Raw genomic sequence first — 25,645 nt, 5'->3', positions numbered from 1 at the left:
TGTACACTGCTGTATTACCATATTCTGTATAAGATAGCAGCCAGTAGTTTCAGAACCACTAATTTTGTTTTGTTTGTTTCTCCAGCCTCCTTTGTCTTGTGTCATATTTATGTTTTTTCTTCTGTGTTTCTTTTCATGCTCCAAGTTCCATCCATTTTAACATTTCATCTGATAAAATGCTCTCCAATTAACTGGTTATTGCTGATGAACAATTTTCATAACTTGGCTTTAGAGCTGATATTACCACGGCATTAACAGGAGGGAGAGGTCAGAACCACTACTCATTGATTCAAGTTGCCTGCAGACTTGAGAAGGCAGCATTGCATTAGTTAAAATTCATGTCTGACTTTATATATATATGAAGACAACTCTGCATCCTTGGGACTGAAACCTTTTAATTGGGGGGTGGGGAAGGTACTAAATAAAAATCTAGGATCTGAATGTCACGTGGACCAAATAGATTCATCAAGCAGATCTAGATTGATTTTATTTTTTTGGACCAGGTTTTATATACCTCCAATTTAAAGAGAATCGAAGTAATAATCTAGGGCAGGGGTGTCAAATATATGGCCCATTGAATTGCTCTATCCAGCCCACTGGGCTACCAACAGGAACCTGAAACTTGGGGGAGATGGGGTTTAGGGTGTGTGGCCAGTCACAGAATTCAGGGTCCTGGGCCCTGAAGAACAAGCCCCCTGGTGGCAGGAAGGCAAGCAAAGGCATATACAGCCTTGGTCACACTGCAGCCACCTGCCTCATCACCACTACCACTACTACAGCAGGTGGCCACATGGCCTGCATGCTTGTCATACCTTCCCCACTACCAGCCCTGCTACTGCCCTGTGCCCGAGGCTGAAGCCACTCCCTGCCATGGGCTGGACCTGGCCTGGAAGGTCTGGATCTGGCCATCGCAAGGTGAGTTTGATATCCCTGATCTAGGGGAAAAATAGAGATGGGAGTCTAATTTGCAAGCTGTTCAGTGTTAAGTCTATCTCTCTTCTGAGCAGGATTGCCAAGATTATTTTTTAATTGACACCCTGCAAGCTTTTTACTGATAGCTAAACTTTTTTACTGACACATTTTTACTGATATATATATATTATATAATGTAAATATAATGTAAATGTAACTCTTCTGCCAAGTCCCAGTTAGAAGGGCTGGGTTCAAATTTAGGAGTTGAATATCAAACACAGTAGAAAAAGTAAAAAAGTTTGGTTGTTAGCAAAAAGTTTGCAGTAAAAAACCCTGTTTGATTGCAGTGATAGTTTACATTGTGCTCCCCACAATCTCCTTCCACAGGCCCGCTACTCACCATCACACCCTGATACCCCCTAACTACACCTTGAACCATGCTACACTCCCCAAGCTCCCCTCAAGGCTTGCACCCACTGGACCAGCAGAGCAAGACAGAGCCCCAAAGAAGCCTAACTGTGACCTAGCAGTATTAAAGGATGCAGCCGCAGAGAATGCTCCCTAAGGGTGCTGCACTCCCACTCAGATGATGCTGTTGTCCTCTGTCTGTCAGATCATCAATCGAGCTGTAACCACTTAGTGTTTTTACTGATAGCTAAAGTATTTTTAGCCATTTTAGTTTGATATTTTACTGACAGTAAGTAAATTTACCGATAGTTGGCAACCCTGCTTCTGAGCGAAATCAGTGACTTGGCTCTCACTGACAGTGTAGTTTTGATTATCAGATCCTCATGTAACCTATTGACCCTTTCTCCTAATAATGATTATAGCATATTGACACAGTGTCTTAAAATAAATTAAGAAAATGAGGACCATCTCCTGTGACTTTTAAATAAGAAATATGTACTTTCCACAATACAAGCCAAGTTTATATTTTTATTACTGGCAAATATCTAACTAGATCAAATTCTATATTGTGACTAAATTTTTACCTTTTTGCACAAGATGCTGGCCAATCCAACAAAAAAACAGTTACAGAATTACATTTTCTATCAAATATGATAACTGGATAGGAGAACAAAAACCTATAAATGTGCAGTGTTTCTATAATATTCCACCTCATGTATAATTTTTACCTAATTTGGAGGAGTGAAAGTTTAATATCATTATTAGCTGTCATTTTCTGGAGCTTTTACTGAAAAATAACAATGTAAAAGTTAGTTTAAAGTGAAATAAATATTATTTTCCAACTGACAGTTTGCAGGGCAACTATGCTGTACACGCTGCACAATTTTAAAATAATTCTTCAATTGTTGGAGAAAAATAAACTCCTTCAAATGTATATTATGCTCACTCCTAATTAAAATCCTATTTAGTGTGGCCCAGCACATGTATTTTTATATAATACGATATGTATGTTACAGATCATTACTTGAAGAGATACATTATTTAATTAGAAATTGCAGAATATTTACTGGCTTCTAGGCATGTGAAGTTTTATAATCAATCTTAATGGCTTTATATTAAAATAAAGAAAAATGTGCAATTATAGTCTGCCATTAAATTTCACTTTCCAAGTACTATTTCTTTATCTATAGAAGACTTCATCAACAAACCTTTCACCAGGAGAAGAGGAAGAGGAAGATGCGGGTGAAAACAGTTGTGGTCCCACAGGTTTATGGGAGGCATTAACACCTTGCAATGGATGCAGGAACCTTGGATTCCCTATTCTCACACAGGTATCTGTTTACCTTTCCACATTAAAATATCCAGCACATACTTCTAAGTATGTGGAAACAATATTTTTTTCCTATGTTTTCTCTTTACAAAATAATAACTTTTAAAAATGAAAAAGTGAAACAATATACAGAAAAGGGAGATGTCATATACAATAGATATAGTTCATATACAATAGATACAGTGTAGAAACTGCTAAATGATAGCATTGTGAAAAAGCCTGAAAAATTCACAGGTAATATCCACAAAAGTGGTGTAGCAAATCAGTGCGACTTAAGCCCCTGGCAGATGTTACACTAAAGACGTGATTAACTAGTCACACGTTAATGCAGTTAATGGCACAATAAAACAAAGAATAAGCCACAACATTATTATACAAAATATATGTAATAACTTTGTGGCTGGTTCCCATCTCACCTTGAATTGTATGTGTTATCAGACATGAGCTGATTGGGGCTTCCAGCTTCAGGGGCTCATGGGGGCCTTCGACTCTCATGTGCTGCTAAGGATGGGAGTATAGCAGAGGACTGCACTGGAGGTGCACTGGAGCCTTTGACTTTGCTACATCACAGGCTGGGAGCACAGATCACCTGATCAGAGCCCTTGACTCTATGGTCCTGAGGTTTGAAGTGGAGATCAGCTGACTGACTTCCTATTTGCTAGTGCAGGGGAGGGCCAGGATAATGATTCTGGGCTCCCCTTGCACTGGCAATATGGTGCAATGGGGATCTGATCCATGATTCCACAATTGTGCCTCCTGCGACACACTTGTGGCATGGCAGGAAGCAGTATTGTTGGGATCACGTATCGGATCGCATGGCTCCTTTAACTGAAGGACTGCAAGGGGTTTCTGACTCTATAAAATGCCTGTCACTTTTCAAAATGGGATTAAGGTTCTTATATCACATGGATACTTTTATGAGGCAGTTATTTTTGGGGTCATATCTTTTATTGGACCACCTTCATGTTTTAGATAAAGCTGGACAAGCTTTTGAATGTAAGGCATTCTTCATCATACCTTGCTAGGACCCAGCATGGAATCCATAGGACTCTGCGGCTCTACACAGGAACTGTGTCAACCCATGCCTCTGCATGAAGCATCAGTTATCAGGGTCCCAGTAAAAAGATTCAGGGTGCTATGGGACCCAGAGAATTCCCACTCCCCTGCATCTCCACAACAAAACCTGTGGTGACCCATACTTTGCACAAGAGGTGCAGGTCAACATAGATACCAGCGTGGAGGCATGGGGTGCCAGGGATTTTATGACCTCTTTTCCTTCGCTCTAGAATCAGCACAGGCTTTCCCTGCTTATGGAGATGCACCCCTGGAGATTCCAGGGCAGGTCTCCATAAGTGGGGAACCCTGACCTTCCCTGTTTCCAGAGAGATGTCCCAAGATTTCCCAGGGCTGTCTCAATAGGTTGGAAAAGCCAGGCAGGTGCTCCGGGGACTTGAGGGGCCCAATCCTGCATGGCAATTCCCAAGCTATGCAGGATCAGTCCCTTCAAATCCCCACAGTACTACCTAGGGTCATTGGAGAGTGTGAGCAGCTCTGGGCTGCCTACACTCTCCCACCACAGTGCAAATAGACACCCACTGCAACAAAACGGCAGTTCCTTTTGTGGCACCACTGATGTGGCATGACAACAGATAGGGATGTCCATTTACTTGCAATCTTTGTGGTGGCACAAATGCAACACTAGACAATGTCCTCTTTCTACCCTAAGGCACTGAGATATTAATTACTTCTCTTTAGTACACTGGTTCATACTTCTTGGGCTAAATAGGCTTGGGAAAAAGCAGCTCTGTGATATTCCCAAAACTCACAAAGCACCATTGGTCACCACTTTATAGCTGCTATTGCAGCCTCAGGGCTGAAGTGACATTGTGGCTATTGCATCCATCCCCAGTGGGGGAATAATTGGTAGATTCATATACCCATGTATTCCTTAGCTTACTCCAAACTTCTCTAATGCAATGATACAAATGAAGCCTCCCTGTGAAACAGATATGCCCTGTTTAGGGTTCCTGGTCCAGTGTTGATTCATTTATTTATTAGATTTTTATGCTGTCTTTCCCAACGAAGGCTCAGGGGAGCACGTCCAGATGAACATGCATGTGCATTTCCCATGCACGTGCATTTCCCTGGGGATAAATAGCAGTGGCGTATAGTTGTGGTGCTGCTGTTTCTTCCCAGGGAATGCCCATGCACATGCACTCTGGCACATGGCAAGTTACTCCACGAGGATAGGGGAGGCTGGGACCAGCACCTGTGGTCCTGGGGTCCTCCTGGGGCTCCAGTGGTGATGATTCAGTGCATGGAGGGCTAGCACCCAGAGCATGGCTTCAGCTGGCCAGGCTTTGGTTTTGGTCGGCACATGCTGCTGCACGTGCACCACCCTGATTTTTTTCAGGCACAGGTTTTGCTGACATCGGAATCTCTCAGTGCCAAAAAACCCCACCACCCTGCAAATTAGTGCGGTGAAGACCTGCATGTGTGGTACATGCAATTTGTGGCACTGCAGACGGGTCTGAGGTTCTGCATACTGCACATGTGCACTCATCTGGGTGCACCCAAGGTGGCTCTGGTTTGCAGCATCCTGTTGTTCCTGTAGGCATTGGTGCAATGCTTGTTCTTCAAACAGAGAACTATGATTTGTATATTATATATAGTCATATACTGTGGAACAAATTCCCTTTTATTTTAGATAAAATATCTCTATATGTGATTATAGGTGTGTACATATTTCCTAATCTTTTGAGCTTTCTTAGCAGGGGTATTTACATATAACGTTTAAGGTAAGGTAAGTTAACATAAGATAAAAAAGGCAACTGCTTTTCACGCACAGCAGTCTTCCAGTCAGAACTTATGATGGAACAGTTTTTCATTGAAATGGGCCATACCCCCCTACCCTCCCTGCCTGCCACAGAGGAAGGCAAAAATCTGCACAATCCATACCACTCTGACTGTGGGGTAAAATTCATTCCTGACCCCAAACATGGTGATTGGTCTGACCCTGGTGACCCTGGCAGTTGGTCTGATCCTGGTTCAGGCTTTCTTTGTCCAGAGGGGGGTTGAACTTCCATCTCTGACTTCCTAGCACATTGCTCTAATCCAGTGGTATCCAAACTTTTTTGATCGCGCACCCCTATCATTAAAAAATTTTGAGCACGCACCCCCAATATATGTATATTTATAGAAATAGAAATAGAAATAGAAGTTCTAATATTCTCTTCCTGCACCCCAATGGATTGTCTTGCGCACCCCCTGGGGTGCGCGCATTCTACTTTGGAGACCACTGTTCTAATCAACCATCCAAAATGTTCATCTAGCCCCCTCTCAGACCCCTAAGACTTCCTGTTAGCACTTTGTATAATTGTAACAAGATCAGGGTCCCAGGGGTGGCAGTGTCACCCCTTGGTAGCTCTGCAACTGTGCCCGCTCCACCCCTCGGGTGCCATCCCGTCTCACCTGCCATGGCTTAATGGAAATAATGATAGATGGGGAGACTGCCCACAAACCTTAACATGGCCACGGTTCCACTGAACCCCTGCCAGTTTCTGTCTTCACCCAGGCCCCTCACCAGGCTTCACTGGTCCTCAGGCCCCTTGCTGTCCCCTGCTCCCTTCTGTGTCCTCCAGCCCACTGGAGTTTGTCATGGGGCCAGTGCCTTGCCCAGCCTCACGGTTCTCCCCACTCCACCACCTGAGCTGGCTGGAGGACACCAGACCGGTCTGCTTTTCCACTGTCCATTGCTGCCACCTCTACGTGCTCATGCACTGTACTGTCCATCATGCCACCCTCATGTCCCAACCAGACACCAAGTGGCAGGACCTGGGGCATCCCAGTGGCTGAGTCTGTACTCCACCCTCATCCCACGAACCACTGGGGACCTCAGCTGGTGGCTCCTCCATGGAGCTATCACCATGGGCATGTATGTGGCAAGTTTCATGGATGTTTCCTGCCCCTTCTGTGGGCAGAGGGAGACCCTGGCGCACATGACCCTCAAGTGCGCCAGGCTGAAGCCCCTCCACCTCCACAACCTCTTCTTGAGGTTCTGGTTGAATTTCATCCCCCCTTTTTGTGTTTTGTCACCCCATCTACAACCCCACCAAGTCTTGGGACCTCCTCGTCAACCTCCTGGCCCTGGCCACATGGGCCACATGGAAGGAGGCTCTGGCCAGGAAGGTGCCCAGAGACTGCAGAGCTGCTTTCCTCTCAGTTGTCCATGCACGTTTCTGGGAAGAGCACCAGTGGGCAGTGTCCATCAGCTCCTTGGATGCCTTTGAGGACCAGTGGGTACAGCCCGGGGGACTGTGCTTGGTGTCCCCTTCAGGCACACTTATTTTCACATTTTGACCCTTTGACCCACATGACACTCCTATCTTGTTTTTTTTCATTAGTTGTCCTAAGTATTTTGTTGTAGCATTCACCCATTAGCCCCCGTACAATAGGGGATATTTGTTAGCTGAGTGGGCTTTAGGGACCAAGGTGTTTGAATGTTATAAATAAACAGACCCATCACTGGGCCTTACTTAATAACTGGGCAACTGGAGGGCACCCCAAGCCTTAAGAGCTAATTGCGTGGCTCCAAGTTCCCCTTACCCCACACCCCATTCTCACATGTGTTACTGTCATCACTGTTGGGGCTTTGGCCTCCCCAGCCTCTGCCCCTTTTTTCTGACTATGTCTTCTAGCCTAGGCCCACTGCATTTGTCCTGGCTCATTTGAGGCTCTAGTTCATGTCTGCCCCTTCCATCATGATGCCCATCTGCCCTCCTAGCCCCTGTCTCTGTGCCTCAAACTATGCCCACTCTGGGCTCAGTACTCACTAGAGCCTCAAGGTAGTTATGTGCACTTTGGGCATTAATGGGATCTCCATAAATCTCCTCTACAGTCCCAACCCAAACTGCCAGTCTAAACAGTAACATAAATATAATCCCCTGGGCAGCCCAAGCCTCACTATTCCTATAGGCAGCAAAGCAAGCAGTCAAGCATCCCTGGGTGGCTCTCGTAGGCAGGAACTCCTTCCCCTGCAGCTGCCAGGGAAAGAACCCCTGCTAGCCCCAGCCTTGCACTTATATGTTCCCAGGACCCTTCCTACATCTGCTCAGCTGACCGCCTGCAGGTTCCTGATAATTACCCCATTAGCCTGTTCCCCTGGAGGCTTGCAGATGCTGCTTAGCCTGCAGTGCTCCCTGGCTGAGCTACTATAATCTTAAAGTAACAGGGAGCCCCAGGATCTCTGTTACAATAATTAAAAATAATTCACATAAACACTAAAGTTTGCTCTGGTATTCCGAAGAGTAACCAAACTAGCTAATATTTGTACTCCTTATCCATTGACTAGACGGTACCCTGACAAGCTAAATGGAATCATATTGCTGCAAAGAAGGATGGCTCATCAGCAGAGATCTAGGTTTTTCTTTTGTGTGGAAATGTAGATTTTCTCTTTTAAAGGAAAAAAACAATGGGGAACCACAGGCTTCCCTTTGCAGGCTGGCAGAGTTCCAACCTGCAAGGGGTTGCTTGGGGTTGGGGGGAATGGAAGGAGGCCAACCCAATACAGGGGGCACCATGTGCATGTGCACATGCACAGATGCATGTGGCAGTCAGGCAGTGTGGTGGAGAGCAGCTCCTGCAGCTCCCTGCAGGTAATAGAGCTGTGCAAAGCTTTGGGTGATGATTCAATTCAGAGGAGATTCAGCCCAATTTGGTGGCCAAATCTCTGAAGCTGAATGGAATCAGGAGACCAATAAAAAGGTCTGAATCAATTTGGAAAAGATTCTGAGATCTTCAGAGATTTGGGAAGTCCCCACACGCTGCTGCAGGGAGCTGGACCTGGATTCCATGCTGGTAAGTAGGGGGTGGAGGAGGGTAGCTGGAGGAGGAGGGAGAGGACCTTCTAGGCCCCATCCCCTGCCTGCTCCCCCAGCACCCCTGAGCACTGCCTGCCTGCTCTCCCAGCCCCCCACCCCCATGTCTGCTCTGTCCAGCCCTAGCTCCTGGCTCTTTAAAAGAAAAAAAAGCCCTGCACTCACCTGATCCTGCCAGGTGAGGGGGGTGATCCCCACTGTCCCACGCTGAATGGGGGGCTCTGCCATGAGCCTCCATCTCCCGCCTGCTCTCCCAGCCCAGCCCCCACATAGCTGCCCTGCCTGCCTCAGCTTCCAATTCTTTAAAAAAAAAAGCCCCACACTCACCAGTCGATGCAGTAGCCATCAAGGCTTGGGGGGCTTGTGGCAGAGCCCCCCATGCAGAACGGGGGCAGTGGGGGGCAGTGGGGATTGCCCCCCTGCCTTGCAGAAGCCAGTGAGTAAGCAACTCTTTTAAAGAGCTGGGAGCTGGGGTTGGGAAAGCAGGTGGGGGATGAGGGCTCATGGCAGAGCCCCCCATGAAGCATGGGGCAGCGGGGATCACCCCCCTGCCTGGCAGCACTCCGCTGGTCTCCCTGCATTCACAGAGCCAGTCATCTCATCATAGTAGGCAATCAGGTTGGTCAGGCATGACTTGCCCCTGGTGAATCCATGCCTACTGTTCCTAGTCACCTTCTCCTCCAAGTGCTTAGAAATGGATTCCTTTCATGATATTTCCAGGGACTGAGGTGAGGCTGATGTAGTTCCATAGATCCTCCTTTTTCCCTTTCTTAAATATGGACACTATGTTTGCCCTTTTCCAATCATCCAGGATCACTATGAGTTTTCAAAGATAATGGCCAATGGCTCTGCGAATGAGCGAACTCCCTCAGCACCCTTGGGTTCATCCCATCCGGCCCCATGTACATATACACATCCAGCTTTTCTAAGTAATCCCCTAACCTGTTTTTTCACCACTGAGGGCTGCTCACCTCCTTCCTAAACTGCGCTGCCCGGTGCAATAGTCTGGGAGCTGACCTTAGCTCTGAAAACTGAGGCCAAAACAGTATTGAGCACTTCAGCCTTTCCTGCATCCTCTGTCACAAGGTTGCCTCCCCCATTCAGTAAGGAAGCCATACTTTCTCTGATTCTCTGCGTGCTACAGATATACTTGTAGAAATCCTTCTTGTTACCCTTCACATCCCTTGCTAGCTGTAACTCCAGTTGTGCTTTGGCCTTCCTGACTTCATCCCTGCATGCCCGAGCAATGCTCTTATATTTGGCCCTAGTTTTTTGTCCAAGTTTCCACTTCTTATAAGCTTTCTTTTTGTGACTTAGCTTACTGTAGAGTTCCCTGCTAAGCCAAGCTTGTTGTCCGTCATATTTGCTAGTCTTCCTGTGCATCAGAATGGTTTGTTCCTGCACACTCAGTAAGGCTTGTTTAAAATACAGCCAGCTCTCCTGGACTCCTCTCCCCCTGTCTGGCTCTCCTTTTCCTCTTCTACTTTTCCTGTCCTTCCTGAACACTTTATACCCATCCATGACAGTGCTCCAGTCATGTGAGCTCTCACCAAGTCTCTTATTCCAGTCGTGTCATAGTTCCGTGAGTGTGCAAAGACTTCCAATTCTTTCTGCTTGTTTTCCAGGCTCTGTGCATTCATGTGCAGGCACTTGAGGTAGCCAGTTGATTGCCCTAATTTCTCAGGAAGCATGAAAGCACCTCCGCTATTGTCCCCTCCTGCTTGCTCTTCCTCCAGGTCTCCTGCTTCTGCACTTACCTCAGGGCTTTGGTCTTCAACCCCTGGTGAACCTAGTTTAAAGCCCTCCTCACTAGGTTAGCAAGCCTATCTGCAAAGACGCTCTTCCGTCTCTTCATCAGGTGGATCCCATCTCTTCCCAGAAATCCTTCTTCTTGGAACAACATCCCAAGGCTGAAGAAGCCAAAGCCCTGTCGGTGACATCACCTGCACAGCCCAATGTTGATCTGCAGGATGCACCTGCTCCTGCCTGGGCCCTTTCCCTTGACCAGAAGCATCGATGAGAACACAACCTGAGCCCCAGACCCCATCACCTTTGCACCCAGAGCCCTGCAGTCACTTTTGATATGCTAAGGGTCTCCCTAGCAGTGTCATTGGTGCCCACATGGATTAGCAGCATGGGGTAGTAGTCAGAGGGCTGGATGAGCCTTGGTAGCTTAAATAACAAAGAGCAAGATTCAGTTAATGCTTCAGTTTTTGTGTTTTATTAACATTTCAGTAGCTACTTTCTGTTTCATTCTACCTATAATTTTAGATATCATTGGTGTGTGATAAGATGCAATGTTATCAGATCTCTAGAAAATATACCTACATAATGCTTGGTTACCATTTATCTGCTCCTAATTTTTTGTTATTTGTTTTTAAATATACCTAAGATTTTTCTGTGTTGGTTGTATGCCACTCATGGGGTAATTATATGTTAATGTTCCCTGGATGAACATATGTGAAAACTTGGATTGATTCCATAGGAGAAAAGACTGTTTTTTCTTGCCTGTTTGCTTAGCATAAGACAAATGTAAAGACCAGTATAGTACTAAGGAAATTGGTTGAAGATAGTATGCCCAACATGTTAGGTCTGTGCTCTTATGGTTGGTCCCTTAAGTAGAAGAAGCTTATTTCAGGATTTATTTCAATTTTAAAAACAGTATTTTCCTGAATTAGTGTGCTTCTCTTGCTCTTAAATAGCAAAGCATCAAGCAAACAAATTTTTACTAAAAATTGCCTATCATTCACTGAGAATTAAAAACTTTCTTACATTTAACTCTGAAAACCAGATCCAAAATGGGACTTTGATATAGTGATGCACATGCCTAACTTTTGGATGCCCAGATCTTGGACTGAAGTCAGCTAATACAGATTAGACACTAATTTATAATTTTAAATAGAAAGAGTTAGGCACTCTGGGATATGTGTATGTACTGAATGTGTTCATTATAATCCAAGCTAACTTTTGTTGTGTTGAATCTACTGAAGGCAAGTATTGCATAGCTTTACTTTATGTTCCAAATATATTCAGTGCTGGCCAGCATGGCAGCGCTCTTTCCCACTCTTGTGGTTGGAGTCATTTTAGTTGAGAATGCCCCTAGACAAATACAGCAACTGGCAATGAAGATGGGATCTCATAAGTGGGGCATACATTTACTCAACCAGAAGAATCTGCTGTAACTGTGAATACTTACAATCTGTTGGGACCCCAATGGCCACCTATACTGGAACAACTGAAGATTATAATAGTACCCTGAAAGATTCACCTATGCATGTAGAGTGGCTAGAGCAGTTGTTTGAAGTAAATGAGATTCCCCCATGGAAATATGTAGCCACATTACTGAGTTTGATGGGAGCAAAAACATATAGTTTCTTGCATTGCCTGCTTATCACAGAAAATCCAGCAACTAAAAACTATAAGGAGATAGTGAAAGTTATCCAAAATCATCTGGTACCAAAGCCACTGATTACTACAGAAAGGTTCAGGTTCCATAAGAGAAATAAACTTAAATTTAAATCTGTTCTCCCTTTTGTAACAGAGCTTTGGAAATTGTCAGAATACTGCAACTTTTAGGATGGACTTAATGAGGCCCTCAGAGACATATTTGTGTGCGGGCTACTTAATAAAGTCATAGAAAAGAGACTGTAAAGATGTTACAGTCTGTTTTAAAAGTCCCTGCAAAAATAGTTAAACAACAGTTAGAAGGTATGTTAAACCAGGCTCCAAAGTGTTAGGGGAAGGCATGGGAACTTTCAAACATATCAAAGATATGATGATGATGATGATGATGATAATAGATGGGAATGAACAAGCCAAGTTTCTCAAAGCTCAGCTAGCTCCTTACATGCTGAACTGGATCATGTAGTAAGGGAGGGTACACTTTCAAAAGAAGCCTGAAGTGAGTGGGGCATGCCTGTACTGCCAATTATAAAATATGGTGCAGTAAGGTATGTGGAGACTTTAAGGTTATTGTAAACCCTGTATTGAGAGTTGATAAATATCTCCTACCTCAAATGGAAGATATTTTTGCCACGTTAGCGGGGGAAAGGAAATTAAACAGAAAGTAGAAGATTTAGAGTTTTGTCTTACTATAAACGATCAAAAAAGCGTTACACCATTACAAGCTAAAGTTTGGCATTGCTTCTGCCCCTGCTATGTGGCAACAGGCAGTGGTTCAAGTGTTACAAGGCATTCTAAGAACACAGGGTGCCCGTACATGAGCACAGAGGGGCAGACTCAATTAATTGATTCCTCGAGTCTGCTGGTGTGTGGAGACTGGCTGCAGTGCAGTAATTACCACATCTCACGTATCTGCGTCCCCATGCTTCAAAATGGTGGCGGAGGTGCTCGAACTAAAGCTTGTCAAACAAGCTACCATTTTAAAGTATGGGCATGCTGATGCATGAGAGGCTGTGGCGCTTTGATTAGAGCAGGAGAGCTGCGCTAAAGTGCTGCTCCCCTGCACACACTTCTGGAGCACGTGTAAAAGTGCCCACAGTGTTTATGACATTTTTGTGAATTGTGAAAAAAATGAGGAATGTCTGGAAAATTTGAAGAGAATATTAGTACATGTAGAAAAATAAGGATTGTGAGCAAATTGTACAAAATACAGTTTTTTCAAGGAGTTACTTGCTTACTGTGGACATGTCATTAATGTGCAAACCCTACATAAATATCAGGAGAAAATTAAAGCAGTTCTGGAAGTCCCATGGCCAAAATATATTTCACAACTTAGTGCTCTTCTAGGATGTATTTATTATTATAGTAGATTTGCATCAAACCCAGGTATTGTGTTGTATCCTTTAAATTATTTGCTGCAAAAGACTGAGAAATGGATTTGGTCAGCGCCAAAAAGCTTTCCTAGAAGCAAAAAGACTGGTCACATCAGGTAGAGTACTCATTCACTTTAACCCCTTCCTGCTTATCAAGAAACACGTGATGCATTTTCATATTGCGTTGGGGCTGTGATATCACATATCATGTCCAATTATATGGAACAGCCCATAGCATTTGCATTGTGATCTCTTATAGCAGTGGAATGGAATTATGCACAAATAAACAAGTTTTAAGTCTGGTGTTGGGAGTTGGGGAATGGGGAGGAGTGAAGAAATGTAACCAATACTTACATGGGAAAAAGTTTACATTGGTCACAGACCACCAACCCTTGGTATGCCCCAGTGACATGTAGTATGATCGGACAAGAAACGAAGAATAACCCCACACTGGTACAGGTATATGAAAAATACAGACAACCCTAATTTAGCACTTTTTTATGCACACAAAAATGAGATCACTATATATATCAAGAATCTGAGATGTGGGGAATTCATGTTGTTATGCCTAGTAAATTACACACAGGAGTTTTAAAAGAGCTACATCATTTAGGACAGTGGGGGCCAACCTTTTTGGTAGAAATTAGCCCCATATCTTCCCTGAGGTCCATTTCAATCCTGTTTCACTGCCTGATCTGCTGTACTGCTTTCTGCTTCCTGTCCTAGCTCTGCTGTGTATTGTATCTCCTCCCTGCTGTGTGCCACACAGAGAGGCTGCCTGTGTCACTTCTGGCACGTGTTAGAGGTTGGCCACTTCTGACCTAGGAGTTGTGAAAATGAAAGCATTAGCCAAAAGCTTTGTATTGTGGCCAAGTAGTGACCAACAAATAACGACCAACAAAGTGACCAACACTTAATTAAAGAACGTATGGAATGCTAACAGGTACACAATAGGCATGTCTACATGATACACTCCTGTGCAGTTGTTACTGTGCATTTATTTAGTACTTGTATTTGCAAGTACTAAATAAATGTGCAGTAACCAGAGTTACTGTGCAGTAGTGCTGGCGAATGTTTTTTTAGGTGATGCTACTGTGCAGTAGCCTCATAATACTGTGCAGTAGCATATTAGCACTGTCTGTGCTGTGATGTGCTACTGAGCAGTATTTTTTGGCCACTGCACAGTCAGCATCTCATGTAGGCATTCCCGATATGTTCTAACCAGTGCCATTATGCCCTTAGGAATAACCATCCATTCCCTGGCAATGGCTCCATGTTGATCTTGCAGGACCATTTTTGGGAATAATGTATCTAATGGTGGTGCCCACTCCAAATAGCCATAAGTCTGTATGAAAACTGTTAAAACAGCAAAGACAGTAGAAAAATCGTGAAGTCTGTTTGCAAGAATGGGATTGCCAGAATAGGTTGTAACTGACAGTGGCCTTCATTTCGGCTCAGATAAATTTTATATTCATGAAGAAAAATGATATTTGATATATCACTTTTCACCACAGATAAGCTGGCTGAACAGTTAGTGCAGTCCTTAAAAATGCCTTATTGTCCATGAAAGAAGAGATGGGTCAGTACAACAAAAGATGGCATGCTTCTTGCTCTATATTTAAATGCAGTACATGCCATTATGAATGGGATACTGACAAACCTGTTCATGGGCCAGGATCTCAGGATACGGCTGGACTTCTTCAAACTGGACTTGCAGCAACATGTTAGAAATCACCAGGCAATGACAAAGTGAACTGGTGCTCATCACCAGATACAAGTTGGTCAGTGAGCACAGGCATGTTGTGGTTGTGAATGCATAAACAGGTCCTGTGGCCTATGCAGTGCAAATGGCACTTCATATTGTTTTGGACTGTGTAGCAGGGGCTGGGGCCAAGTGCCTGCTGTACCCTTGTGGAGCTGTCTGCATCAGGGGGAAACTTACCTGGGCGTGTCTGGATAAGTGGCATGTCCCTAATGCGCTGGAGGAAAAGGTCTGAGGAAAACCATGGAAACAAGCAGGCATTGGGGGCAGAAGAACACGTGTCTCAGGGAGCCTGCTTTGATTGGCCTGGACAGAAAACTGGGCAGTTTAAATGGAGACACTGAAAAAGGCCTGGTAGTTAGCTTCTTCATGAGCAGGGATCTTGCAGCTGGACCAGGATTAAAGAAGATCAGCGGAGCTGAGAGCCAAACTGACTGAACCCTCATGGAGCATTGTTACCCAGGTGAGCCATGAGCAAGAATCACCCTCTGCATGCCCAGAGAGATAAGTAACAGTGAATAGCAAGGTAGTGGGGGCCATTCCAGAAAGCCTCTAGAGCCATGGCCAAGCAGGGGATATCCCATGGAACAGTCAGCAGAGGCTGACCAGGAAAAGGGAAGGGACAGATCCGCTGAGCAGAGTGGGACCAAGAGGGAAACTGAGGTGGTCAGAGCAAAGAGATTTTCATGGCATGCCAGGGAGAAGAAAAGCAGCGGCTAAAGAAAAGCAGGGCTCAGCCTAACTGAGCTCTCAAACTGGTAGGGAAGCCAAAGCAATCAAACATTTTTTTTTATGTATTCAGGAATTAGAAACAATGGAGGCCAGCAGTAAGAAGTCTCCCTTTTGATTTATTGTCCCTGTGTAAATGAGGGTCAACTAGGGACAAGGATCCCCTTTGTGCTTGATTTATGGTTAACAGGGTCCTATTCCCTGCACCTGTTATTAAAGGGAGTAAGGCTAGAAGAGACCAGAAAGTGTGAAACAAGTTCATTCTGGAATAATCACAGAAACTTAGCGTTCTAAAAAGGAAGGAGTAGAGACAACAACGAGAGAGTGGGAGAGAAAAGAGTACGGGTGAAATGTAACCAGATTAGTCCTGCCAAGAAGGGATTCAACCAGAGGAAATTGAAGTTAAAGAGCAAGGAGAGCTTGAGAAGAGACTCTACTAGGTATCTCACACTCCAGACAAACTAAGAATAGTGCCCAATCACCTGAGAGGAAAGGAGCAGGGTTTAGAGGAGGTGCAGCTCTCCAGAAGAGTGGCATCCCTGCCAGACTCATTTCCTCTCAGAGAATCATCCATTCTCCCAAACATCACTGTACTATCAAGGCATGGCAGGCGAGTGGGGAAGATGAGTGAGAAGTCAAGGTAATTCCAATGCAGCAGAGTGAGGACAGGACACACCCAAAATCTGCCACATTGAACTTCAAAATACAAAAGTAATGATCAAGCAGAGTACTAAAGTAACAGTTGGAGCCCGACCCGCTGTTGCATCACTGGTTTTCAACCTACAGTGGCAACCAGTAACATGCCATAAAGTTGCAATGATCACCAGCCAGTACCTAATGATGCTGAACAACCTATCTCTGATGAGGAGGAGACCTCTGAATCTCTTTTCTGTTGATGCCTCTGGCTTTCAGTCCTCTTTTAAAACCAAGTTCAAAACAGCTTTTGCTAGAGTGCTAGAATTGTACAACAGCAAGATGAAAATGTGTTCTCCTTCCTCCTTATGTCAAGCATTCAAGTATTTGACGATTACTACCATGCCTCCTCTTAAGTGCTTTTTCAACAAGCAAAACATGCCTAGCTCCTTCAGCCTCTCCTTGTATGACTTGTTTTCCAAGCTCTTCCTCAGTCTTGTCATCTGCTTCTGGACCCTCTCTAACTTCTTCACATCCTTTTTAAAATGTGGAACCCAAAACTGCACACAATACCCTAGATAAGGTCTAACCAGTGCTTAGTAGAGTTGCATCCCAAAACTTCATTTGCCTTTTGTGCAGCTGCATCACACTGCCAACTCATATCAAGTCTGTGATCTACCCTGACTCCCAAATCCTTTTTCATAGTATTGGCATCCAGCCAGGTATCATCCATTTTGTATTTTTATTCTTCCAAAGGTGAGAAATGACTGCATTTGCACCTTTGCATTTGTCAGCATTGAACTTCATCCTGTTAGTTTCAGCCCAGCTTGCCAATAAGTTAAGAACCTTCTGTGTTGCACTCCTGTCCTCCAATGTGCTCACAATCCTTCCCAGTTTCATGTTGTCTGCAAACTTGCCCAAGAGGGTTTGTGCTGGGCCTGGTGCTGTTCAACATGTTTAGTAATGATTTGGATATCAGCATAGAAAGTTTCTTGAGCTTGCAGAAATGGCACTTAGGAGACATGGTAGCAATCCTCAAATACTTGAAGGCCTGTCATTAGGCACAGGGAAAACACATTTTCTGTAGAGAATAGGATGCAGACCAACATCTTGAAGTTGCAGTAAAGTAGGTGTAGATTGGATATCAGGAAACATTTCTTCGCTGTTAGAACACAGGCAGTGGAACAGATTGCTTAGGAAAGTTGTGAATTCCCCATCCCTGGAGGTGTTCAAGAAGAGGTTGGATAGCCACTGGTTGGGGGTGACCTGTGTTCTACTATGAGTATTTACCATGCTTCTGGGCTTTCCTGGTTGCTGCATGGGACCAGTGACGAATTCCTCACCCCATCCCCAACACCCCTGCTGCTATATGCATCAGGGTTTTTTGTAAACCTTACTCGGAGGGTGTTGGCTGCAGTCAAGGCTGAGGATTTGGACAGGGGTGTGCCAGTACTCCTGCTGGGAGTTCAAGATGGAAGTTCCTGGCTATAGGGCCTTGCCTTTCTATTCAGGGTCAGATCAGTTACCATATTTGGGGTCAGGAAGGAATTTTAACCCATAGTGAGATTAGTATGGATTGTGGGAGTTTTTGCCTTCCTCTGTAGCACAGGCATAGCCTTCATCCTATGATCTCCTGAGCATAAATTAAAAACCTTTACAGAAGGAGAATATTGGCCTCTGTCGTCCGCCTGCTTTACTTGTGACAGGTTAAGGTGTTACATCTTGCATTATGTCAGAGTGGACAATGTAGTTTTGCTAAGAGTTTAGGCAATGGATTTAAAGGCAGGCCACCCCCTCAGAAATGTGTTCAAGGTAGTGGTAGATGCTACCAAGGACACTAATTGAAATATAAACCTGATATAGTAGGTGGTAGAGCACATGCTCAGGGAAATGGTTAACAAGGTGATCAACATTATCCAGAGAGGGTAAGCAAGCCACTTGAGAGGCTTGCAGTCTGTGTATTTTGTCATTGTCATTTCAAAAACAGGGACAAAGTGTGAGACATATTCAATATAACTTTTAAATCTATTGATGGCAAGTAAAGCAGAGCTTTATTTTAGCAGAGCAGGAGCTATGCTGATATACACCTGAGTTCAGAATGCTAACTGGTATCCAAGATCATTGTGAGTGGTTGTAGTCATGTTCCCTTTGGCTGTATGGCACATGCCCAATGAGTTCTCTTCACTGAATCACACAGCTGAAGCAGGTAAGGCTTCACCTTGTTACCACAGTTTTGGATCCCATGTCCCCATGGAAGGGTTTGTGCAGGTCACAAAACTTAGTTATGTTTCTGTTTCATAACACAGCATACTGAGTCAGGGGATACCTATGCCCATCAATAGGAAGTGAAAGAGAGAACGGTGGCCTAAATTGCTGCCTGTCTCCCAGATTTAAGCATCTGCTCCTACTGTTGAATTAGGTGCCCATCTGACCCTCCTACTCACAACTTGCATATTCCTCTTAAGATTTAGACAGTATATAGCGATATAGGAAACTGGCTGACTCATTAGAGAAAGTTAAGGTGTGGGGATTTGTGCTCAGTTCTTGCATAATAGACTAGTCTTAGAGCATTTGTGCAAAAAGTGGGAGATTTGGGTTTAGTTCCTGCCTCATCTTGAGTTCAGAACCATATGTCCCACTTCTAAGGAATGTACCTGAATGACTGGGCTATGGGATAAACTGGAGCGGAGTACTCTTCATTTTTACAGTTGAAGCTGGGCCATTCTGCAGAAATCATGGGGCTAGATGGCAGCAAGCAGAGGAAACATGTATTTATAGCCCAGTGAGGATGGTAATCCCCAGAGAATAAGCTCATTAATTCTGGTTCTTGTTCCCAGTGCTGACTGAGCATTTCATTTGAAAACTATTTAATGCAAAGTACATCATATTTTATACATTGTGTTACTTTGTCTTTGCAATGTATTTTGTAAACATGGTCATTATTAATACCCCTAAACAAAGACATTTTTACACTCTAAAGGTTATACACACTGATTATCTATAATGTAAATCCCCTGACAATTGTGTTGTGTGTACTTACTCAATTGAAAAGCTCCAGGTCACTCAACTGCTTTTTCAAAGCATATAAAATGCTTAGATTCTCTGTCAACTTCACGAAAAACAAGATACTTAACCAACCTACCCCAAACACCCCCACATATTACAATTAGAGATCAGTCCTTGAAGAACGTTGAGCATTTCCCCTACCTGGGTACTTACCTTTCCCAAAAAATAAACATGATATTCAACACCGAATAAAATCTGCCAGTGCTGCCTTTAAAAATCTCCAAAATTGTGTCTTTGATGAGCATGACATCAGGACCTAAACCAAACTTTTCGTGTACCAGGCTGTTGTCATGCCTACCCTGTTTTTGGGGTGTGAAACTTGGACAACATATTAAAAACACTCGAAACTTTTGGAATATTACTTTCAGCAATGTCTTCAGAAAATCTTCCATAGTAAATGGAAGGACTGAATGAATTAGGGCTGTGTGAACCTTTGGTCGCTCATTTGATCTGGTGGAGATTCGGCCTGATTCAGTGTCCAAATCTTTGAATCTAAATTGAGCACAGGGGTTCCCCAGTGTGCTCAGCAGCAGACCCAGAAGTGGACCAGAAACATTTCCGGTCCACTTCCAGCTCCACCAGGGAGCGCACTGGGGGCCCCTGGTGGCCCTGAGCTCAGCAACTGGTGCCTCCTGGATCTAGAGAGGCACCTGGGGTTCTCCCATAGCCAATTGCCAAGCTGGGGGGGGGGGCACAGGGAGCCCCACTGTGCACTCAGTGGTGGACCTGGAAGTGGACCAGAAATAATTCAGATTTGAAGCACATTTGAGCTGGGGCTTTTTGTCTCAGTGAACATGTCTGGACAGGCACTTTGGTGTGGGGCAAGTTGTGCCACTTGGGGCAAAATAACCCTGCCTAGCTCCTCCTGGTTCTGCAGCCAGGGGGAGCTAGAGCCTGGGGGCAACACCTGTGCTGGCCCCAGCAGTATAAAAAGCTACCTAGTCCTGGCTCCATCAGTACAAAAAGATTCCCTGGCCTAGTAGCTCAGGGATACTTACTCTCAGGAGCTTTTAGAGCCCAGCCAATTAGTACTTGGGGACACTACGCCTTGTGCCAGCTGGACTGCTGAAGCAGCCTTAGAGTTCCCTGCACCCGCTACCCACTGCAGCAGTCTGGCGGTGGGGACTGCTGCCTGGCTGTGACCTTCTGTGCACCTGCCAGACCTGGATTGCTGCACACCTGCCTGGACTGCATAGCCAGTAGAAGCATCTACCCCTTTGGGCCAGCTGCCAATGGGCTGTGGCTGCAAAGTTGGGCTTTGTGCGCACTACTGCCATGTGTTCCCCCTGCCTGGCCATCTGGGCAGCTTTCGCCCAGAGGATGTTCCCAGTGCGGTGGCCTGCTTTGAACAGTCAAAGCATTTCCTCCTGGCTGCAATTGGCCAGGAGGTGAGCCACCTTTAGTTGGGTCCTATGTGCCAGCTCTGAGCAGGCAGGGTCCTGCCACTGGCCTCCCTAGCAGGAATTCTCGTGTTCCCTATTTGAAAACTGAAAAATCCCTGATAAAAATGCCATATTATTTCTGTAAAATACCCCAAAATCCATGTTGCTCCACAATTAAAACAAAAGACCACTATATAGAGAGAGTGAGAGTGACAATGATCAGTTGGTTAATGTTTTATTGATATATCTACAGTGTTAAAGCAATTTGGAAGTCTACCAGTGCCTCTATCATCATAATAAAATGAATTCTAAATACCTATGTGTTTTGGTGCCCCCCACAGGGGCCACAGCCCCTGCCTCACAGTGGCCACCACCACCCCCTGTAGGGCCCATATGTCCCACTCCTGCTTGCTTCCTCAGCCCCACTGATGGCTGCCCCACCTCTGCTTCCACCCCCAACCCCTCAATGGCTGCCCCACCCAGCCACACCCCCATCTGCTCCCCCAGACTCCTGAGTGGCTTCCCTGCCCAGCGCCATTCCCTGCTTGTACTCTCAGCCCTGTGATGGCTGCCCCCCCAGCCCACTGCAGCCTGTGGCACTTAAAAAAACCAAACAAAAAGCCTCTACTGACTGCAGGAGCAGGGGCTCTGGGGCCTCTTGGCAGAGCCCCCCAAGGCAGCACAGGACAGCAGGGCCTGGGCTGGGGCTGCTACACCTGTCACCTGCCTCGTGCTGTGAGGGGGGGCCCCAGTGACCCCAGTGGCAGCTGCTACTGCCAGTGAGTGTGAGGGGGGGCTTGTTTGTTTTCTTTTTAAATGTGAGGATGCTCGGGGCAGCAATAGGGAGCTTGGGGGCAGGTGGTGTGTGGGGATGGGCAGGGCAGCAATTTGGGGGAGTGGGTGGGGCCAGTGGGGGTCCCCCCATGGTACCCTCCCCCCTTCAGCCCCTCCAACCCTCTACTTACCAGCACTGGAGCCCTGTTCTGGCTCCTTGTGGCTGGCACAAGGAGCCAGTGATGCTCTGGCTGCTACAAGAGCATCTCTGTGGAAAACCCAGCCTCTGGTTGCCTCAGGGCATGGTCCGGGACTGTGCCCTGCCCTGCTTTTTTTCACTCTGGCTTTTTTTGACCCCTGGATATGAACCTTTTCCCGTTCATGCACATGCACGCTCATCTGGATGTGCCTTCAGAGGGAATCTGGGTGAATCTTGATGTGAGACTAGGTCAGTAAATCTAGGATCAGGAAAAGCAAATAGTTGCCTATTCACAAAGGCTTACTGAGCACCCCTGGGGCCCCTGTCTTGTGTTCGGCACCCCTTGGGGGCCTGACCCTGGCATAGCTGCTTGCACACTCTTCTGCCCCCGGGTTTCTGCCCCTCACTAGGGAGCTCTATACTGGATACCTCTGAGACATCCCTGTGGTCTCCAAACCACCACTGTAGCCACAATCCAGTCCTCTGTTCTAAATCCTAAACATGACAGAAATATAAGCAAATTGCTTCCACAAAAGTTCTCTTCCATTCTAGGCCAGTACCCCACCACAAGCCATGTTTCCCCCTTAGCTGTTGCAGTCTCAATCTTGCTCTAACTGTCACCTTTGAGAGTAGCTTAGGTGTTTATGGGCCTGTTTCTTGTAGCCAGATTGCCTGGGAGTGCCTCTTCCTCCAGCATGCATGGCCAGACTGCCCCTTTTGTCTCAGTCCTTGGGCTCAAAGCCCCATCCCTTCCTGTCATGTGACTCTCCTGCCACACAGGAGCTTTCCCTTTACCAGAGATGAAAGACTTCTGGGTTTCAAGGAGAGCAAACTTGCACTGGGAAGGCTGGAGCAATGGTGGATCTCTTCCCAACTTCAAGGACAGTAAGGTTATTCTTCTGTGGTTACTTAGCTTGGTAAAATACTGTACGTTGCTGAGGTTTTCTGAGAAATGCGTAGGGACTCAAAGCCTGGTTGAAGAGGCTGTGAAGGGGTAACCCTCTACAGCCACCTACAGTCTTTTTCAAATGTCTAAATCCTTGTTTATTCAGCCCAGCCCTAAGTGTCTGATTAGCATATGCATGATTTCCATAGCAGTGACAAATGTTATATCCCTGGCACAAAGACTACATCCCCTCCCACAACTCAAATTCTAACTCTAAAGCATGGGGGTAACTAAAGGTTTTAAAAGACTATGCTGGCACAGATTTTTCAATATTGCAAATGAGTTATTTTGTCTAAACTTTGATTAAAACTTTATTCCAACTAAACCATTTTGTTTTTGCCCAAGGCCTTAGTTTTGGGTTTATAACATTAGCTTTTTTCTCACAAGATGAGGTTGCTGGCTTCATGATCAATCCCCAACCTGGAGGACCTGGTTTTTTAGTCTGGCTTCTATCCTTTGACTTTGGCATGGGACTGGAGGTCCTACCTGTAGCTATGCCACACTTCCAATGACACAGCTCTCAGGGATATAGAGATACACAAGCCACTCTGTTATAAAGTGGGCATACCTACAGAGTGTTTGGTAACAAAGTGCTGAGGAAAATATTTGGTCCAGTACAAAAAAATGGAGCATGAAAAAGACATCATCAAGACCTTGTGGACCTTTACAAAGGACCTGATAGTTTGAGCAAGATAAGAATGCAGAAAATGAAATGTGTAGGGCATACTGCTAGAACTGATGAAAGAAGGCATGTGAAGCAGATTTTGGAAGCTGAAGGGAATCAGACTTCAAAGCCAAGGAGGGGAAGATAACATAAAACCTTTTCTGGAAGGGATAGGTGAAGATGCAACAAGGTGGAAGAAGACTACCCAAGGTAAGAAATGGAAGGCTGTAGTTAAGGTGGTTTTAAGTCCCCAAGGCCTGTGAGACCAGAGAGGGAGAGAAACCATTTTGTTTTAAACTTTCCAAATAAAAAACAACAATATCCTGGGGCATATACCAGGAATAGAAAATTTTAGTTCACATATTAAAAACCTAGCAAAGCTGCAGGAAGCTGAGAACAGGGTCTCATAATGAAATTGTAACTTCCTATGATTGCAGCAGTATATTTGCCAGCATTCAATGTACCTCTGTTAGTTTTAGGGCTGGTTTGTGACTCTAAGTGCAATCTTTTGAGAGGATGGAGTGCAAATCATATTGTCCAATAATTGTGGCAGGATGTACAGTGCTTCGGTTCTCTCCTGGCTTGCCATTTCCTATATTATGACTTTTATTTTATTCCTGGCCCATACCAGCCAAAAACACACTGTCTGGTGTGTTGGAGGGAAAGGGAGGAGGGGGAGATGGGATCACGCTCCAGAAAACCTGTGCAGTGTTTTATTACTTTATTATTTTGCTTAAGAATATAGGCGATTATTGTAACCCCATCCTTCCCTCTAGGGTCTGTAACTCAGGTATTTTAACAATTTAGTCATTAGCTAAGTAGTAAACTGTTTTTTTCCCCTGCACAAATCAGCACAACTCCACAGATCTTGTATTTATGTTCCTACCTGGTCAGCCATACACACATACCCTGCTAATTGCAAGATGAGCTGGTTTTGAATGCTTAGTACTGTGCAAGCTGTTCACTTAAACTTGGTGGCTCAGCTTGATTGCAATATGTACTGAATTAAATGCTATGCATATAGCTATAAAATGATAACAGTTTGTTCCCATATCTAAGGTGTCATCCAACCATGAAGTTCCCATTAATTTAACTGTAACAGTAAGAACTTTAATACTCCTAGAGAGAATACAGAGCAGTTCTTGTGGGAAAGTTAAATCTGTGTGCATTTCTACATCAGTCATAAGCTGCTTTTCAATTCATTGTAAATTCTCCAGCATAAATTCTCATCTTAACATTTGCCAATATATGCGGCAGCTATTTTGAAGAAGCTTGGATAATAGGGAAATTTTATTTAAATATTGAATTAAAAACTATACATTATGTAAATGCCATACTTATATCTTTCCAGATACAGCACAGTAGCGAGAGATTTTTGCATAGCTTTTATCACTGAGATCCAGACTACCATATTTACTTAAATTCAAGGCAACTTTGAATTTAAGATGGCTCCCAATAATTATAGTCTATGCATGAAAAATTTATAAATTTGGTATAATTTTCCATGTGTAGGCAACCCCACTTAATGCAGTTTCGCTTAGCGCTATTTTGCTATAATACACGTTTTAGATTGATACCTGATTCCACTTAGTGCTCAGTGAGTTTTGTTATAATGCTCATGGTTGCCATCTTGGGCCATTAAAAACACTTGTGGTCACCATCTTGGATCATCACATACTTTTGGTTTCACTTAATGCTCTGTTTTTCAGGAACCAGTTAACAACGCTGAGCAGGGGTTGCCTGTATAGAAACTAATTATTGGAGGTTTGTCTTAAATTTCTGCCCCCACCCCAACTGTTACAGTTGGCAAAGCAACGGGGGGGGGTGCAGTAGGTAGAGAAGGGAAGGTGCAGTGGGGGCAAGGAGCCTAATCCTGCCCTTGTACCCCACTTGTCTTCCCTTACTGCCTACCCCCCCGTTTCTGTGCCCGCAGCATCTGCCCCCTTCAGTGACTGCACCCTGCTGTGTCTGCCCCCACAAAGCCTCTGCCTTCCCACCTACTCATCATTAGGTGAGGCTCCAGCATCATTCTGGCCAGGGGCATGGAGCACAGAGTAGCAGTAGGTTGCAGGGGTGGTGGTTCTGGGGCACCAAGGTGGGGTAGAAGGAGGGCTCCAGATGTAGGCAACTGGTAGGGAGTGTACAGAAGTCCATGTGCCCCCCCAGTGGGGCTGGTGCCCCCCGACAGC

General features: G+C 45.1%; 1 protein-coding gene across 8 annotated transcripts in view; it reads left to right on the top strand.

Annotated features, from left to right (window-relative positions):
- Nucleotides 1-25,645, top strand: part of ANKS1B (ankyrin repeat and sterile alpha motif domain containing 1B) — an 837,577-nt gene that overhangs the window by 217,997 nt on the left and 593,935 nt on the right. For all 8 annotated transcript variants that reach the window (XM_019545115.1, XM_019545114.1, XM_019545113.1 and 5 more), the window contains one exon: nucleotides 2,511-2,651. In XM_019545115.1, the coding sequence (XP_019400660.1) occupies nucleotides 2,511-2,651 (141 nt within the window). The remainder of the gene's footprint in view (nucleotides 1-2,510; nucleotides 2,652-25,645) is intronic.

Source organism: Crocodylus porosus, unplaced genomic scaffold, assembly GCF_001723895.1.
Source record: "Crocodylus porosus isolate Cpor-Errol unplaced genomic scaffold, CroPor_comp1, whole genome shotgun sequence".
In the NCBI taxonomy this organism is placed as follows: Eukaryota; Metazoa; Chordata; order Crocodylia; family Crocodylidae; genus Crocodylus; species Crocodylus porosus.
Note: the sequence above shows the minus strand (reverse complement) of the source record. Positions and strands in the feature narration are given on the sequence as shown.